General features: G+C 40.2%; 5 protein-coding genes across 8 annotated transcripts in view; 3 read left to right on the top strand and 2 right to left on the bottom strand.

The window, feature by feature from the left end:
• The window catches only part of LOC113211742 (RING finger protein 44-like), a gene marked incomplete in the record, with an annotated part of 9,630 nt that extends 4,023 nt beyond the window's left edge, over positions 1 to 5,607 (top strand). The window contains 5 exon segments of the mRNA XM_052277285.1: positions 1 to 189; positions 274 to 407; positions 550 to 717; positions 813 to 948; positions 1,034 to 5,607. Coding sequence (XP_052133245.1) covers positions 1 to 189; positions 274 to 407; positions 550 to 717; positions 813 to 948; positions 1,034 to 1,096 — 690 coding nt within the window.
• A 340-nt stretch (positions 5,608 to 5,947) lies between these two features.
• LOC113211741 (NKAP family protein CG6066) lies at positions 5,948 to 8,001 on the top strand. 2 transcript variants are annotated; one of them, XM_026430211.2, is made up of 6 exons: positions 5,948 to 6,087; positions 6,157 to 6,300; positions 6,464 to 6,599; positions 7,143 to 7,266; positions 7,370 to 7,619; positions 7,699 to 8,001. In XM_026430211.2, the coding sequence occupies exons 2-6, from the start codon at positions 6,203 to 6,205 to the stop codon at positions 7,865 to 7,867; spliced, it is 777 nt and encodes a 258-aa protein (XP_026285996.1). In that variant the 5' UTR covers positions 5,948 to 6,087; positions 6,157 to 6,202; the 3' UTR covers positions 7,868 to 8,001. The 2 variants fall into 2 exon arrangements, with proteins under 2 accessions (XP_026285996.1, XP_052133253.1); XM_052277293.1 differs by lacking the exon at positions 5,948 to 6,087 and having other exon boundaries at positions 6,094 to 6,300.
• Positions 8,002 to 8,989: 988 nt separating this feature from the next.
• LOC113211747 (60S ribosomal protein L21) lies at positions 8,990 to 10,511 on the bottom strand. 2 transcript variants are annotated; one of them, XM_026430219.2, is made up of 5 exons: positions 10,373 to 10,511; positions 9,685 to 9,820; positions 9,472 to 9,605; positions 9,181 to 9,310; positions 8,990 to 9,101 (listed from the first exon to the last, which is right to left on the bottom strand). In XM_026430219.2, the coding sequence occupies exons 2-5, from the start codon at positions 9,811 to 9,813 to the stop codon at positions 9,018 to 9,020; spliced, it is 477 nt and encodes a 158-aa protein (XP_026286004.1). In that variant the 5' UTR covers positions 9,814 to 9,820; positions 10,373 to 10,511; the 3' UTR covers positions 8,990 to 9,017. The 2 variants fall into 2 exon arrangements, with proteins under 2 accessions (XP_026286004.1, XP_026286006.1); XM_026430221.2 differs by having other exon boundaries at positions 10,321 to 10,454.
• A 53-nt stretch (positions 10,512 to 10,564) lies between these two features.
• On the top strand, positions 10,565 to 15,243 carry LOC113211745 (enhancer of mRNA-decapping protein 3). 2 transcript variants are annotated; one of them, XM_026430216.2, is made up of 8 exons: positions 10,565 to 10,784; positions 11,301 to 11,495; positions 11,627 to 12,546; positions 12,656 to 12,801; positions 12,883 to 13,045; positions 13,138 to 13,291; positions 13,385 to 13,602; positions 13,729 to 15,243. In XM_026430216.2, exons 2-8 carry the CDS (start codon positions 11,335 to 11,337, stop codon positions 14,061 to 14,063), a joined length of 2,097 nt encoding a protein of 698 aa, XP_026286001.1. In that variant the 5' UTR covers positions 10,565 to 10,784; positions 11,301 to 11,334; the 3' UTR covers positions 14,064 to 15,243. The 2 variants fall into 2 exon arrangements, with proteins under 2 accessions (XP_026286001.1, XP_026286002.1); XM_026430217.2 differs by having other exon boundaries at positions 10,565 to 10,898.
• The window catches only part of LOC113211746 (uncharacterized), a 4,352-nt gene continuing 2,072 nt past the window's right edge, over positions 15,120 to 17,399 (bottom strand). The window contains exons 7-10 of the mRNA XM_026430218.2: positions 16,625 to 16,830; positions 16,206 to 16,404; positions 15,904 to 16,116; positions 15,120 to 15,646 (exon numbers count right to left, since the gene is read on the bottom strand). Coding sequence (XP_026286003.1) covers positions 15,267 to 15,646; positions 15,904 to 16,116; positions 16,206 to 16,404; positions 16,625 to 16,830 — 998 coding nt within the window. The 3' untranslated portion in view covers positions 15,120 to 15,266. The remainder of the gene's footprint in view (positions 15,647 to 15,903; positions 16,117 to 16,205; positions 16,405 to 16,624; positions 16,831 to 17,399) is intronic.

Genomic DNA, 17,399 nt, shown 5'->3' with positions numbered 1-17,399 from the left:
CCCCTCGCTCACCCACACCCCCACCCGCAGCCCCAGCCCATGTCTCATGCCCACCCACAGCCACATAACCACTCCCATAGCTCATTCCATCACACTCATTCCCCAATGTCTGTGCTACGTCTATTGCATTCGACTGCAACGTCTACCTCACAAGTCTCATCCACTTCAACGCCTGTGTATATTCCTGAGGTGAGTGTGCTTCGAATTCCTAATTATAATCTTCTAAAGTTACTCAATTCTTATTTATCTGTTTTTTTTTTTTTCGTATTATAGCATAATGGAACTGTGGAAATTCTGACCACACGCTCAAGAGTCATTGCTGCAGCAAATCGACGATCTCCTGCTCGCCGGCTCCATTTGGTGTCAACTGGCACTTCTACATATCCTAACCTTCTGTTACATTTTATGTGAGTTTGAAAATCAGTGAATTGGTTCGCTATCTATTCCTTATATATGTACTTCTTTTTTTTTGCAATGTTTTATATTTTTTCTTTTTCTTTTTCTTGTGGGTTAGTGCATTACTTATTGAAAATTATGACTTTATTTCAGAGCCATGCTATCACCAACTAATTCAACACACATTCAAGGAGATATTGGTGCTTCAGACTCTTTAGAGACTGAAAATTATGAAGCACTTTTGAACCTAGCTGAAAGGCTTGGTGAAGCCAAACCACGTGGTCTCAATAAACCAGAGATTGACCAGCTTCCTTCCTACAAGTAAGTCCCCAAGATCATTAGTTTATTGAATTCACTCTTAAACCAAGGGCTAATTTATTCTCAATGGCGTCTTCATTACTTTTGTTTTATTTCAGATTCAATGTTGACACACATGAAGGTGATCAAACATCTTGTGTCATCTGTATGTGTGACTTTGAACTTCGTCAAGTTCTTAGAGTCTTACCATGTTCCCATGAATTCCATGCCAAGTGTGTTGACAAATGGCTAAAGGTTAGTTTTGAAATGAAATATTACTGATGCACCTGATTTATCATTGATACAACAACTCTTAATTCTTTGATATGTGATCTTGCAGACAAATCGAACTTGTCCAATTTGCCGAGGAGATGCTGCAGCTTTTTTACCACAGGCTGAGTGAGATTCGCCATGCGCCTAGAAGCTGTAAATCTACTGCTCCACAAGAAAGTGAGATGTGATAGTGTGCGAGCCTCATCACTCAGTGTAAGGCTGTGTTGTGAGTGACAGTATTTTTGGCTTTCCTCAAGCAATGGAAATGATAATTTGTTTGACGACCTGCCGGGTACCTTAAGTGTAACCTTGTTTTGTGTGTAATGTGCTGTTCTCTTGTGTTCATGATAGTTAAGTCCATTAAGAATCATGTTATGTGACTATTGAGACTATACTCATGTGAACAGCAGCATGTCAACAAATAGAGGAGTTGTACATATAAGGGCAGTTAGATATTGTTCAGTGTTTGCCTGATCATTTTTGCCAGTACATCAGATGGTCTTTTACCATTTCAGGAGAATTTAGACAGAAGTTTTTGTGAGCTAATTTTTGCTAGATTTGGATGGTACCACATCTGTCTGTATCGGCTGGGATTGTTCTTTTGAACCAGGAAACTACTGTTTTTGAACTTTTGTACGTGTGTGTGCGGATCACTCTATTGTTCTGGTATTTGCTTTCCAAGTAAATTGACTTGCCCACTTGTCATCTCTCTATTTGACAAATTCCCTCAGTGGTGTGTGGTGTGGATAGCTATGTGAGGAATTTAGCTGTGCTGTTGACAGTACCAAAGTCATGCAAATGATTTTAGTAGGGTGCTTTGGGTGGTTAGTTCTGAGTGTCTATAACATAAATACACCCCCTCTCTTGTTTTTGGTTGTGCCAAATATGCACATATCGTCGATTATTCCTTTATCGTTGAGGGATCATCAGTTTTCTAGCTGTGAAGGCAAAGTATTCATAATTAACAGTATGAGGTAGACATATTTCTGTGTCAGTTGTCACTTGCTAGAAGTCAAGAGACTGAATTGCACAATCTAGCATTATTATTTGTAAAGATTGCCTATTTTGTAAAGAAAGCACATTTCCAACCCACATTCAACTCAGGCCCTGTATATGAGTGTTTCTTTAGCTTTATTGTATCTTGTGTTATCATAATTAAAGCAATACAACCTAGGAAACTCCTTAAGTCATGATTATTTGGATTGGCTGATGCAATTCTCCTGAGACAATTTAAGTTCTTAAAGGTTTAATTTAGGTTATATTTGATCTGGCTGTGAAATTGCTTTCTACATCATGTGTAAATTTATCATGAGTTCTGAATATTGCAATATCTTATCAAATTGTTTCTACCCTTTGAAAAAGTACCTTAATATCTAATATTAGATGCAAAATATCTACACCCCTTTCAAAGAGCCTGATTACAGTTTTAAGGGGCTGTAGTTATTATTGTGAATCAGTATAGAATAAAGTGTTAATTACTTTGCTTGAAAGTTTCCAATATTTAGCTGTCCGTTATTGTAGAGGGTATCTGAAAACTGTTTTACAGTGCATCACTTTCCATTTACTACATTAGGGTTTACATGGATATGGTATTGTCTCTTTGAAGAATGTTGTGCGAGCTAGTGTCACTGCACATTGTGCACATTTGTGAATGAATTCAGGCAAGTGTTGGCTGACTTCCTTGGTTTTTGGTACATGTTGCAACCACAAAATGTATCATAACTGAGAAATATTCAGCATTTATTTGATTATGTTATTGTTTGGTATATAAAATTATTTTGATTTGTTTTCTATGGTGTTGTGTGTTCTTAATGAGATCAAATTTATATCTATTGAGGGGTTACATTATGTTACGTATAAAGCTTTGCTTGCACCTGTGTGAAATGAAATAATATTCAGCCTGTTCCCTGTTTATACTGTATAGTCTATTTAGTTAAGGTGCACCTCAAGCCTTTTAGAATTTATCAAAGATTTAATTCTGTTGTTTTCTCTTTAACAATATACATTACTATGCTTTAAATGCAAAACTCTTATTTTGATTTATTATAAACGTTGTATTTTTTATTAAAAATGTGTTGTTTGCCTGCAAAATTGTGTTATGTAATAGTAATAATCTAGGTTTTGTGCAAAAGCACTCAGTTTATAAAGTACAAAGTGGATTTTATTTGTAACTCAGATCCATGTAACAATGTATCTTATTCCATCAAACCTGCTCATGTGCTATCGTCTTGGTTAAGGTTGGTCACAAGTGCAGAAAATGACGGATATTTCAGCATACGTAACTGATTTAGGTTGTTTGTGGGTGAGTGTGTATGTTGTAGTGTGTGAGTGTGCATCTTTGGGAACATAGATACGTGCTTTGGAGTTGCTTGTTCTATGCTTCGGATGTTTATCACTACAATCGCTGTGATTTGTAATTCCAGTGGGAAATTGTCATTTTAGGTTTTGGTGTAATTTCTTTTGTGAATGTGCCAGGATTTTCATGGAAAACTTTGATTAATGAAGCAATCTGCACTTCTACATCATTTTAAGAACTGCCTCTGAGGTAAATGTGCCAAAATTGAAGTTTCCTTATGAGCGCAGAATATGACTTAACAAATTGATTTAAGAGCTCATTTTAATTGTAGAATGTAAGTTAGCTGTCTCATGACGGCACACTTCATCTTAAAATGTGAGTGAATTAGCTTTGTTTTTCTGCCTAGTAATTTTTAGCCAGTGATTTTCTTCTACATTTACATACATTCTATATTGCTCAAGCACTATCATGCTGGATAAAAGTAGACTGACAAACTGGTGTTGTGAGATGCTGTAAATGTGTACTCAAGCTTAACAGGGTAATGTTTGATGTATGATCTGTGAGTGCTTTCTGCTGTCTGTCTTTATTCAAAGTGCCCAAAATATTTAGGAAGCAGTTCTTGGAACAAAAGCCCCAAGGAAGCAACGAAAGTAGTTCTTCTCTTTATGTGGTAGGTAGATACTGCCCCTGATATCCATACTCAAATCTGATTTTTTTATGTTTCAACTTGGATTACCCCTTCAAATGGGTATGTTTACTGTGTTTACTAAATTTCTTTAAATCTTAGTTATTTTCATTCAATCCATTAACGCTAGAAATCTTGGACCAGAACACGATCTAGATTTAATGATACTTGTGTCCATTGCAGTTATGCTCTCTCAATCTAAATAATAAATCTACCTGTAGATTTACCGGTCAGTGCTGTGGTGTACAGCATCTATAACTCCTCCATGCTTACCCTCTACCGTTTTTTAAAACTACACTTAATGGTGTTACTCGTTTTTAATGTTCCCAATATTGCCTGGTCCAACTTTTGTTTTAAATTATCCTAGTTTTACTTTTGCAGAGTATGTCATTTTAATGTTAGTCACATCATTTTATAAGTATCTGTGGCCCTGACTTGCTTAGTCCTGTTCAGTTGTGTTGCTGTTATGTTACCAGATAGTAAGTTTAAAAGGTTTTCTTGCACTACTGTTTTTGTCTTCTTAAGCAGAAGCAGTGAAGTTACCAGTTGAAGCATCTCATAAATGGTAATAAAAAGTTATCAAGTAGTTTTATTCTCTTGTGTGTGATTTCTTAGTTTGTTTTAATAATGCAACTGCTTTTGAACTCTGCTTCCAGAAAGTGTCTCTTGCTTCCATAACCAAACAGATCTCTGTTAATTATTGTTCACCAGATAATCCAGGTCTAAGGTCATGAAGGCAAGCTGAATGTTTCAGAACCCTATGAAGAGAGGGGCCTTTATTATTTGTGAAGTCCTCGGGGTATTTTTGAGGGCCGTGTGCAATCTGAAACCAAACTAAAATTTGAAAAGTTTGTTCAGCTTGCTGTGAAAATATTTCAGGGCTGTGAGTGACCTGGATCATCTCCAGTGACTGTTGATTTGCCAAAGAAAGATTTAGAGCCATCTCAGTAATATAGTGGGAAATGAGAAAAGTGTCTTGTATCTAAAGGGTATTGGCTGTTCCATGTGTGATTTGTTTTTATCTTACTGCAGTCAGACTGCTTTGGAAGCTGTTAGTTAGACTCATTACCCCTTTTCAATTGTAATGTTTCAATATGCAAGCGTAGCTGTACATACTTTTGTGGTATCGATACTGTGTTACATGTAATATTCATATGCTAAATGGTTTCCTGCCTCTTTCTATCATGCTTTCTTTCTAAAACATTGTCTGTGATGCTTTTTTTCTTTGTCTTTGTATTGTTTGAAAGTAAAAGTTTCATATTCACCAGCCACTTGTATTTGATTGAAATAAAATATTCATAATATAAAGTAGTAACTCATGTTTTACTGTATGGAACTAACTTTATGCAATCACTGATGTTAGTTTTTATTTTACACTTCTCCTGTGCCTTTACTTGTTTGGGGGCAAGTATTGTTTATTATTTTTCTATGAGTTTGTAAAGCTATAGTTAATGTTTGATTTGTGTGTGTCGGTGAAATCTGTTGCAGTAGTTTGTGGGCTCAGGATAAATTCATCTAATGTTTTCCTTTAAAATCATTTATTGTACACTTTTTTTGAGTCACCTCAATGTGGAAGGAATAAGTAGAACTACATAAAATGTTTTTCTTCAGCATGGATTTGATGTACTTCACTGAATAAATAGTAGCCTAATTCCCTCTACTAACTGTACTTTTATCTCCGTTTATCTCAGAGAATTGACGCCTCCTAACACTCAGGTGCTTCTCTAATCAGACCCATCACCCATTACCCTTCTTACCCTTCATTTCATATATTTGCTTTTACCAACAGATACAAAAAATTTATTTTCACAAGTGATGAAGATAATATACTTAGGAACACATCAGGACTGCATCATTTTTTTATTAGTACACATCTCAAGAAGGGTACCCAAATTTCTTCTTCAGTTATTATTAAAGATACCAAGATTTATGCATAGGTTTTCAACAAACCTTGTTTGAAGTTCCCGCACTACTTTGCATTGATCGAAAACAAACAAAATCGAGCTATGGTTGTTGTTGTTTGTTGTTGTTGTTGTTGGTGGTGGTGTTTTTGTTTACTTGGTTTACTGCAGGAGACATATCGCTATATCTAAACGTTTTCGTCTCGACATATTTGTGCTCAAGTGGAATTTTTCCTAAGGTTTTTATCTCAAATGAGTGTTTTGTTTGTATTACCATTCCACATCTTCAAATACATTTCTATCTATAGTTAAAGCATCCATCAGAAGCCTGAAGTCACACATAACCTTACAATCATGACAGACTTCATGGATCATAGACGTGAAGAAAGAGAAAAAATTGGTCTTGAGGGATCAAAACATGTTTGGGGAAGATCACCATCTCACTGTGAAGAGTAAGTTTATTCTGATACAAGTCTAAAGACTGGGATAGTAAATATATTTAGTACCTTACGCTGCAATTCATTTCCTGTACAATATTTTAGCATTGGATTATTGCTATGATTAAGTTAAAACAATTTTCCAAATGCTTTTTTATATAAATTAAATTTGTTTCAGTTCTGACACTACTGAGTATCTCTTTGAAATGGCAAAGAGGAAGAGAGAACAACCAGATGAAGAACAACCATCTCAGAAAAAGTCAAAGAAAGATAAAAAGAAGAAAAAGAAACACCATAAAGAACACAAATCTAAGGTAGTTGTTAACAAATTTCTCTTTATTATAACTTAGCTATGATATTGACATTGTCACCGTTGCATGTCTCAGAATAGACCTTTTATCCAAACGATGTGGCAACGCCGCACGCTAATAGTTTCCAGCGACAAACTCTTAATTGTGATCAAAATTCAAAATTCTGGCCACGGTGTTTGATTTTTATGACCACTCCACATCAAACACCGTGGCCAAAATTTCAAATATTGACCACAGTCAAGAGGTTGTCGCTAGACAAAAATAGCGATATTTGGGCGACTGTACGAATATCCGCTTTGGATAAAACGTCTATCCCCACCATAGTTGGTGTTCGATTTTGGGACTGACTTTGGTTGTTCTGAGTGAGCAAAGATGAGGACCATTGAACATGCTGGGGATATGGGAAACTGTCCTGTTCTCTTTACAGGACCTTTGTGATTTTAACACTATTTTTTTCTTGTGGAGTGAACTCTGATGTAAAGATTGTGCCTGTCTGTAGTTATTTGTGGTTTGTACAAGGGATTTTCATCCCTCTTATGTTGACAGAAATCTAGTAAAAAGAAGCGAAAGAAGGAGAAAAAGTCAAAAAAATCAAAGAAAAAGAAGGAATCATCATCAAGTGACTCATCTGACAGCAGTGACTCTGAAGAACAGTGGGTCGAAAAAGATGGTGAGTTTTTAGGTTCTTAGAAACCAGTATCCAACTTTTGCAACTTAAAGGTGCTCATTGCTCATTCCATGATGGCTCTAACAATTTTTCTTTGTTACTCCAGCTGCTCAAAGAAAATCACAGAAATCACATGACTCCTCATCTGATGAGGAAGGGATTGTTGGACCCATGCAGAGCTCTCATGGAGGCTTGTCTGCCAAAGATTTTGGAAAGGCCCTGCTTCCTGGTGAAGGTGCTGCCATGGCTGCATATGTAGCTGAGGGTAAAAGAATTCCACGCAGAGGAGAAATTGGTCTTACATCAGATGAAATTGCTAATTATGAATCTGTTGGTTATGTCATGAGCGGAAGCAGGTTTGTTACGTCATGGAAGCTGTGCAGACGCTTTGGTAACTTTTGGAATAATGACACACTAACAATCTTTTCCTAACAGACACCGGAGAATGGAAGCTGTTCGAATTCGTAAGGAAAACCAGATTTATTCTGCTGATGAGAAAAGGGCATTGGCTATGTTTAGTAAAGAGGAACGACAAAAGAGAGAAAATCGAATATTATCTCAATTTAGAGAGATGGTCTCCAGTAAGCTTGATAAGAAATCATAAATGAATAATGTATTATATTTAAATTATGTGTACATAATTATTTTTAAAATGCTTCCTGCGATAAGTATCTGTATACTAAATCAACTGTAATTTAAATTCTTAAAAAAAGATAAATTAAAAATACCTTTAGACAAGCTTGAAATTATTTGTCATTTTGATTCCCAACATACCATCCAAGAGGCCAGGGCTTGTAGCATCAGTGGTTTCAATCCTTTCAAATTGAGACCAGTGCCCACAGAGACTTAAAATCCTAGAATTTTAGCAATAAACAAACCCAGTAGAAGTGGTACTTTTAGTGAGACTAGCCTAAGGTCCCACTTTTTGAAGCACGGGCAGATCGCAAGCGAGAGGGGGAGAGGAAAAGTGTGACTTAGGCTGGTCTGCCTATACCCAATAGAAAGCTTCCAGGCTGGTGAGTGCTGACTTTTTAATTGAGGTCCTACATTGTTATAACATTTGAGGATTCAGTCACCACACTATTAGGAGTAACCTGGCAGAGCAAGTGCCACCCAAAGAAATTTCTATTAATGTGTCTACAAGTATTTGGCCTGTAACAGCAATTGTCCAGTGATCAACAAAAATGTTTTGTTCCTTATTTAGTTTTCACTTAGCAGCCGTGCGAGATAAGCTATCCTGATGGTAGGGACTATTTCTTGATGCACAATGTTCAAGTTACTCCCTGTAGAGGCAGCTGTATGAGCCTTGTGATAGCTCCCTTCTAATAAATTCCACACATGGAACCAAATTTAAGCATTTCAATATGCTAAACCTTGAGGAAAGGCCGCAAATGCTAGAGAAAAGAAAATGGCCACTTTCAAGGCCAGGCTGAAGGCAAAATTGTATCCAGACATGCCTCATCAGATGATTGTAGGCATCAAAGATGTAAGGTGCTATCTGTCCATTGCTGAGTTTTACATCAAGCGGGAAATGATGACCCACAGGTAAACCTACTCAAAGTTGTTCACTGGCATTATTCTTGTGAAATTTGTGGAAGTAAAGGGGTGATACAACCATTCTTTTCAAAAGTTATTGCAAATATGGGGGTATATCCCAAACTAGTTTCACAGATTTGATTAAAACATTCTGTAGAGAAGAGGATTGAATAATTCAAGTAGGACACAGTGAGTTTTGTGAATAATTTTAATCCTTCTTAAGCAACAAATTCGTAGGGAATTGGGGCAAGCTGAATCAGCTCTGTTCCCTTAACAATGTGAGCAGGCCTGGGTCCCTTTGGCTGCAAAAAGGATGGACGAAAAAGAATTAGTAAAATAAATTGACAAGTAACACACTGACATCCAATGCAATTCACTTACTATTCTCTTCAGGGTAGCCGCCTGACCGCTGGTGCGCGCTGCTTTCCTCAGACGCTCGTTTTCCTTAACACGGGTAAGGAAGTCCTCTCTGCACTTTGAGTGTTTGACGTGCTCAATACGGAGGTTGATCCTTAGAAACAAATTTGAAAAAGGACAAAACCAATGTTAGTTAAATGTAGATGCTAGTTAAATGAATTTGTTCACTTGACACTACATCAGCACTGATTTAAATTCACTAAAACTTAATGGAGTAAGAGGAGGGAGGAGGGAAGGGAAGACTTTGGTACAAACCTCTTAGGGATAATGCGACCACGAACCCTCTTGTTGACAATCACACCAAGAGCGTGTCTGCTAACGTTGAACACACGACCAGTTCGGCCATGATAGGATTTGTGTGGCATACCCTTCTGGACAGCACCATTACCCTGAGAGGAAAAAAATAAAATATTAGATTGTATTTCCAACCATTATGACATTTACCTCAGTATTTTGCTAGATGCCTACCTTGACATCAACGATATCTCCAACTTTGTATACTTTCATATACGTGGACAAGGGGATAACACCCTTGGTCCTGAATTTCCTAGAGAACAAGTCTCTGGTACCACGACGGTATCCTTTTGGGTTGGTCATCTTGAGGCTGAAAGAGCAAATTAATATTTAGTAAACAAGTTCACAAAATTTAGCAAGAAGGATCACTCAACTAACAGGCTCTGCTGAAACCAGTTCTAAGTAACCCGAGTAAAGATGTGCTGTGCTATCGAATAGTACTTTAATACGTGAAGTGACAAGGGGGTAGTCTGATTACACTCCGACAAGGATTATCAAGACTGCGAACTTCCGAGAGGTTATGTCGGCAGAATTTGGAAAATGTTAGCTTAAGACAACGTGTAAAAAGAAGGCAAAAATCAGCGTATCAAATCCGGAACGAAATTGGTCGTACAAACCACCAAATGCGGCAACACGAGAACAAGCAAAGTTTTAAAATGTCCACACGTGGCTTCGAGCTAGAAAGCACGCACGCCAGCACCACCGGTCGACGCCGGATGGTTAGGTCCTAACGTTCCAAAATGCGAACGGTTCTGGAGTTTCTAGACATATTATATGGTCGGGCAACTTAAGAAATGTTTCAGCGAGTACCTGATGTGATTCTTGCGCAATTAGCCGTGCAAAAACTCAGCAGAATACGCACCGTCCACTCGCACTACAGGAATGGGGAAGAAAGAATGAAAGAAGGAATATGGAAGCATCAACAAATATTAGTATCCGGTTCCTGCGACTCCGTATGAAAAATTCACAGGCCAACAGTAGTATGAGAAATCGGCCGGCAAAAAACGGATCCGTTTTCCGAAAGAGAAAAGAAAGTAAAGTAGTAGTGTTGGTGCTAAAGTAAACGAATTTAAGGGAGCCCTGGAATTGTGCTGCCCCCTCAACTTAAAGTACCTGTTGTACTTTAATATTTGGTTTAGTCGAGTCGGAAGCAAGACTTGTCCAGTGCCCGCGTCGTTAGACAACGCAGTTTATCGATTTTTCAGTTGCTTGCGGCAGGCGGCAGGCCCTTTCCCTTTCCCCACAAACCAAGTGTTGGGTCACCATTGCGGCAGGTAGTTTGGCCAAACTTGCTTCGTTTTATCTAAAACTAGTTGATTGATTGATATCGCTTTGGAAAGAAAAATAGAAGCATTGGATTGTAACTGTGTCGAGTATAAGTTCAAAAGGTAGTCGAAAGTCAACTCAACATTGGTGGATTTACTTAATGCCTCAATCCAAAATCCAATCACCTCTCAAATTAAGTTTTTTTTATTATTTTGTAGCTGAGTTTCCTGTAATCTACATCATATTTTTTCCTCAGACAGGAATGAATGTTATCTTTCTTGTTAAGAGAGCCAGTAATTATAACTGTTAATCTTTTTTTTTTCTTTTTCAATTTATGGAGCTTTTAACATTTGTACTGAATATTTTAATATTTTAAATTCAACATTGTAGGCATTCATTGTCTCTTTTTCAGTCTGCAATTTTGCTTTATTTCTGACCTTTGCTGCTACTCAAATCTTAACCAGCTGTTGCATTTGGAGTGTGCTCTGATGTTATTGCTCATTTGCCCTTGTTTTACTCTTCAGGAAAGGTGCAGAGTTTTGACATTCCCACTTAACCATGGCTGCGCAATGGATGGGGTTTACTATATCCATCGATTGTGGACCAATGGGTATATTCCAAGGAGTGGTGACTGCGGTTGAGGCCGAACCACAAAGTGTGACGCTTAGCAGAGTTTTTCACAATGGAGTGCCTCACACTTCTCCTTCTATAGTCATCAGGTTTGTCTCCAGACCACTATAGAGTTATGATTTCTGACATATTTCATATAATTTAAGAATTTACTCAAATTTTTAATTTAATATTGTATTTAATTGGATTCAACACTAACACTTCTAATTCTGTTTTTCAGTGCCCTTGATATCAAAGACTTAACAATTATTGCTGCTCCTCAAGCTCAATTAGATCCAGTAGTTGAGCTGAAAAAACCTATTCCCACACGACCTGGACGTGGTTCTTGGGAAGGAGCTCAGAACTTCCATTCGCAGCCAGCTCCACCTAGAATGTTACACTTAAACGACATAGACCTAGACCCAAGAAAAGCTCCACTTCATTTAGAATATGAGCCAATGATTCCTCAAATGGGCTCACTTAGCTCCACACAAAACGAGATGTCAGGCTCTGGTCAATCTCTGCGACACTCTCCTGCACAATCATCCGACCGGAGACAACAACTCATTTCATCGGCCGCTGCTGCAGTGCAGCTTAGCGCACTGCAGGCTGCTCTCCCTGGTGCCTTACGCCTGAGTGCGCCTCCGGCAGCCTCTTCAGCCAACTGTACACCAAAGTTGAACACAGCTCAGGCAGTCTCTCAGAATGCTCAGCAGAGTTCTTCACAGGCACGTGGCCAGTCTAAAGAAGGGCCCGGGGTTTTTAAACTGACTGCAGCGTTGGCAGGTCAAGCTATGCAGCCTCCATCTCAGAATTGCAAACAAGTCTCAAGTGCAGGGTGGTTGCAGCCTGGTGTCTCCTATCCATACAAAATGGGACAAGCATCTCCATTGAAACCATCTCAAGGAAACAGTGTTCCCTCACTCAGAAGTATGCAGCAGAAAGCCGCTGAAAGCCTTCCCCTAAATACTGCAGCCCAAGCGCTCCTCCGTGGCAACACATCTCATGGAACGGCCCAAGGTGCTTCCTCGCTGCCCAGGAGTCAGGGAGCAGCTGCGTTGCAGGCGTCACCTCATAAGACTGTGCGGGCTGCTCAAGGGTATGCCCAAAATGCACAAAACTCATTGCAAATCAATGCTGATGACTATGCTTCGGGCTCAGGTAGTTAATACATGTGTTTTATAAAAATTCTATTTCCAAGTCTGCCCTGTAATTGTATTGTTTTATTTAATCTAATGTACCAATCTTTTATGAATCTCAATATTTTCAGGAGATGGTAACCGCACTCCTCATAGAAGGGATAGACTAAGACAAAGGTGGCAAGCTCGTGATGAAGCCTGCTTTGGATCCCCTACACATAATGGATTTGATCAAGATTTTGATTTTGAGAAAAATCTTGCCTTGTTTGATAAACAGGTGAGTTAACACACAACTTTTAAACTATAATGTATGATTAAATTTAATTCCATCATAAATGCAATCCACCTCTCTATCTAGGCCGTGTTTGAAGAAATTGCCGGACAAAGACCTGATATTGTTCAAGCTGCCAATGACCCAAGAAGACAACAGAACTACAGACATGATCAAAATATACTGGTCAACAACCGTAGGATTCCTACCATAATTGTTCCCAACCCAGGTTCAGCTGAGTATGTTACAGGTTAGTCAACAGGCCTTTTTTCTGCCCTGTTACAATGTGTTTTTGCCTGTAGTATGTCCTTGACCAAATATTTACTTATGTTCTTTTCTTAGATGATGGATTGGTCATACCCACCATGAGACCAGAGTTATTACGTCAACTGCATCAGAAAGCTCATGATGTTGGTTTTACATTTGATCGACAGTCAGAGCTTTTTGCCAGATGTGCAACTGAAATGTCCCTTCAACTACTTGGTGGTGCACACAGGTACATTGATGTCCAGAATACCACAACCTCTCTTTCTTTTATTTACTATATCTGCTCCATTACATTTTTTGTTTTTAAAATTATCTCTACCAGGCTTACCCCTCACAATGCCCATCAGTGGCCCACAGTTATTGTGATGGTAGGACCCCACAGTCAAGGAGCGGCAGGCGTCATGTGTGCACGACAACTGGAGTGCCAAGGTGTCAGCTCTGTTGTTTTAGTGGTAAATGAAGCTGCTGCACCACCTCTTATGAAGCGCGAACTCAACTTCTACAAATGTAGTGGTGGTCCAATTGTCACTAGCATTGAGCGTAAGTGTGAAACGTCCATGAATAAATAAATTTTATGGCAGTTTCCTATTATTCCTGGTGATTACCTGCTTTTGACTCTCATTTTATTAACAACGGTTTTCCACATTCTTTTTTCCTTCTTCTCAGAACTACCAGAAACTGTTGACCTAGTCATCATGGCTCTTGCTGGACACCTTCCATCTGATGTTGCCAACTCTCTGGAATATGGCAAGGCAGCATCATGGGCCAGTAACAAGAGGGCCCCAGTCCTTGCGTTGGACCCCCCTCCGGTGGGGACTCCAGGCATCATCACGCGGTTTGCACTTGCACCAACTCTACCAGTGACTTACTCTCCACAAAATGGCAAGATATACTTATGCAATCTTGGTATACCTATTGTTGTATTTAAAGAGATGGGAATCAGATATCGCTCACCATTTGGATCCAAGTTTGTCATACCTTTGCATCCGAATGACGAGTAGGTAAAGAAAGCATGTTCGTGTATATATTGCTATGGCGTTCCTTGAAGCTTCCCCTTATATATATTAAATATGTCAGTTGAAGAGTAAGCGTTTACCATCTAAATCAGATTCCAGCAGTTTCGGTGAAAGAGTTCTATGTGAAGCCTTCACATTGACTTCAATTGTTAAGCAATTAATTATCTATCACACAAAGTATAATTCTTTGAGAAAAGTCTGTTATGTTGTCTGTCTAGTCACATATTCTTCACTTGAGCACTGAACTGTGTGTTCTAGAGTTGAATGAATATTGCAATTTATTCCAATTTTACATTACAGTTACCTATCTGAATTAACCCATCTATTAGAAGTATGAAATGACATTTCTTCAGAGTGTACCGCAAAGTGTGGAGAAAGTACCCATGACATTTGTGTGTGTGAGTGTGTGTGTGTGTGTGTGAGAGAGAGAGATGTATTGTGTCATTTTAGTAATGAGATCAATGTTCTAAGTATGAAGTAGACACTATTAATTTTAAGAAGGTGCCCTATATTAATATATTAAGTAGAAGTATGCATCAGTACACTATGTTGTTGAGAATTGCAATTTATGATTTTATGATATAAAATCTGAAACTTGTAATGGTTTGGTGATCATATTCTTGAAATCACACTGAAATATTGTTATCCTAAATTTGGTTTGCACATTCTTTGACTACAATGTTGACTGTATAATAATTCAAAAATACATGAGAGGTAGATGAATAGCTTTTAACAGAACTTGTTAAAATTATCCTGATACCTAGTTTTTAAGATTTATGTGCATATCTTTGTTTCCCCATCTCCTGTTGATGTTAATTGAACAGTTTATCCTCACTACATACATACTCTATAATTTATTATTGATATGTTTTCTTACGAGTGTTTGAGTTGTGTTTCAATTACAATTTTATCTGCTGATTCCATTCCTCAAAATATCTGCATAATGACATGGGTGGATAGTTGACAACAATATCAAGCTTCTTGGTATCTTGTGTACTGACAATTAAGTAGTTTTAGAAGGCAATAAGGTTGTGTTGGAAATTATTCTTCAATGTCTGTGGTTTATGTCTTACTGTGTAAGAATCTCCAGTTGCAATTGCCGGAAGTTACGGATTTAAATATTAACAATAAAAATAGCTTCCTGGAGGAGGAGAGAGAGAGAGAACCCCACTGTGTGCTGAATTTTCCCTAACCGTAGAAGTCGCCGCATTGCGGGAAGTTTGCGGGCGGCTTCGGGAGCGCTCTGCTCTCGCCGACCTGGATGACCGCCTCCATGCCGCTGGCCATGTGGTACTGGAAGTGGCAGTGGAAGAACCACGCGCCCCTGTTGGTGGCCTTGAACCGGAACCAGATCCAGCCGCCGCCGGGGAGCACGAGCACGTCCTTGAGGACGGGCTGCGGGACGTAGGTGGGCAGCGCCCTGCGGTTGTAGAGCTCGCGCACCGCCCGGGAGCGCGCCGCGCCGCTGGTGATGTTGCGCAGCGTGCCCATGCCCATGCAGGAGAAGGAGGTACCGTGCAGGTGCATCGGGTGTCCCAACAGCGTGTCGGTGTCGTCCTCGGGGGTGACTGAAACAAAGTGAGTAGGGGTTAGTTATCCAGGATTAAATAAAAATAAAAAAAAAAAAACGTTCAAAAATTTTTTGTCGGCAGATTTATATTTTTTTCTAAACAGGTGAGAATCAATGAAATTTTTCTGAAGTAATTGAAAAAAATTCCTATTTTTTCTGGAAGCGTTACAGATTTTTCCAGAAAATTGCCGATTTTTTTTTAATCCCTCCGTTGTGATGACGTCCTTTTTCGGACCGTGGACGTGCACTACTCACTGTCGGTGTCGTCCACCACGATGACGTCGATGGTCCTGCCGTAGGCCACCTTGACGAGGTGCGGGCAGTCGCACACCGTCTCATTCTTGCAGCGCATCGGGAGCCGGCCCTCGCTGCAGTAGCTGGACTTGCCCGGCTGCGTCAGGAACGGCGCGCTGGGATCCGAGTACGCGATGCCGTTGAGGGAGGCGGCCAGGTTCACCCGACCGAAGGCTGCGTGTGGGTGCAGAAAGACGGGGCACGTGAGAAGGACGCCGCCGACGGACGTCACCGTCAGCTCCCCGTCGGCCGCCGGGACTCACATATGAACTTCTCGTAGTCGTTGTCGTTGCCGTCGAACAGCTCGGGCAGCGGCAGCAGGTTGAACTTGAGCCGGAAGAAGATGAGCTTCTGCGCCTTGGTCCTCGGCTGCGTCGAGTACGTCTCGGGCGGGTTGGCGGCGCTCAGCTCCGCGGCGCACACCTTGCCGGGCTCGTCGCAGTCTCCCGGGGGGTTGACCACCTGCGGAGCCAGCCAGAGACGCCCTCGAGTCATCAGTGATTGTCTGTCGCCCGAGACTCGAGAGGGGCCGGGGGCCGTGTCTCATCGAGCGCCAGGTGTGCGACGGGAGAAAACCCCTCCAGCTAAACGCCGCGTCGAAACCATTTATCTCGGGACGGCGCGAAAAATCGTCGTCGTTTCGACACGTGTGTCGTTTTGATCACACGCTCTTATGGCTCACCGTGCCGTTGGGCAGCTGGACGTGCTTCCTGACGGCCGGCGGGGCGGTGGGCGGCAGCCTGGCCTTGGCGCCCTTGTAGATCAGCAGCGCGCGCTGCTCCGAGAAGCCCGAGTTCTGGCAGAAGCCGACGGTGCGCACGTAGATCCAGTAGACGCCGGCGGCCCGCGGCCGGGACTTCCCCGTGATCACCGCGTCCCAGCGCTCGCCTGAGGGGCGGGCCGGGGCGCGACCGTGAGAAATGGATCCGCGTTATTTGGAGCATATTTTTTTCACACCCGGAGAGGTAACTTTATCACGGGGTTCCCAAAGCATAGCCCGAGGGGCACTTCACTCAAAAAGTCACTGTACTGTCAGCGCAGAAAGAATTGAACCCCTCTGACTCCATATTCCAAGCAGAAAGGGCTCAATTCTATCAGCGCAGATAGTACACCCTCAAAAAATAAAAAAAAATAAAAAAATCAGGACTATGTAATCCATTTTCATATGACTTTCACATAAGTCATAACTTGACCTGTTTCTGTTGATACTCTCAATATTATAAAGTTTTGTTCGTGGAATTCAAACCACTTGTGCAAAATGCAGAGATGTCATAAATTGACAATTAACAATGTTTTTAGTTTGTCATCAATTCCAAATGAATTGCTTTTGGCAACAACTTACACTTGTGTAAAATGGTGTGCCAATGCTCCATGCTATTCACGTTTCGGTAAAAATAATGGTGAATAGCCTCAGCATATAATAAAATTACAAAGATCTAAAATAGATACCTACCTAT

The sequence above is a fragment of the Frankliniella occidentalis genome, unplaced genomic scaffold, assembly GCF_000697945.3.
Source record: "Frankliniella occidentalis isolate FOCC.00 unplaced genomic scaffold, Focc_3.1 Scaffold9, whole genome shotgun sequence".
Taxonomy (NCBI): Eukaryota; Metazoa; Arthropoda; class Insecta; order Thysanoptera; family Thripidae; genus Frankliniella; species Frankliniella occidentalis.
This window is presented reverse-complemented; position numbering and strand designations above follow the sequence as displayed.

Bases quoted from the DNA above. Each gene is read 5' to 3' on its own strand.
- LOC113211745 (XM_026430216.2), top strand. From the start codon at position 11,335: ATGGCTGCGCAATGGATGGGGTTTACTATATCCATCGATTGTGGACCA. The intron at 12,547-12,655 runs GTAGTTAATACA...CAATATTTTCAG, and splicing joins TGACTATGCTTCGGGCTCAG to GAGATGGTAACCGCACTCCT. The intron at 12,802-12,882 runs GTGAGTTAACAC...CTCTCTATCTAG, and splicing joins TTGCCTTGTTTGATAAACAG to GCCGTGTTTGAAGAAATTGC.
- LOC113211747 (XM_026430219.2), bottom strand. From the start codon at position 9,813: ATGACCAACCCAAAAGGATACCGTCGTGGTACCAGAGACTTGTTCTCT. The intron at 9,606-9,684 runs GTAGGCATCTAG...TTTTCCTCTCAG, and splicing joins GAGATATCGTTGATGTCAAG to GGTAATGGTGCTGTCCAGAA. The intron at 9,311-9,471 runs GTTTGTACCAAA...TTTGTTTCTAAG, and splicing joins GGTCGCATTATCCCTAAGAG to GATCAACCTCCGTATTGAGC.
- LOC113211741 (XM_026430211.2), top strand. From the start codon at position 6,203: ATGACAGACTTCATGGATCATAGACGTGAAGAAAGAGAAAAAATTGGT. The intron at 7,267-7,369 runs GTGAGTTTTTAG...TTGTTACTCCAG, and splicing joins ACAGTGGGTCGAAAAAGATG to CTGCTCAAAGAAAATCACAG. The intron at 7,620-7,698 runs GTTTGTTACGTC...TTTTCCTAACAG, and splicing joins TATGTCATGAGCGGAAGCAG to ACACCGGAGAATGGAAGCTG.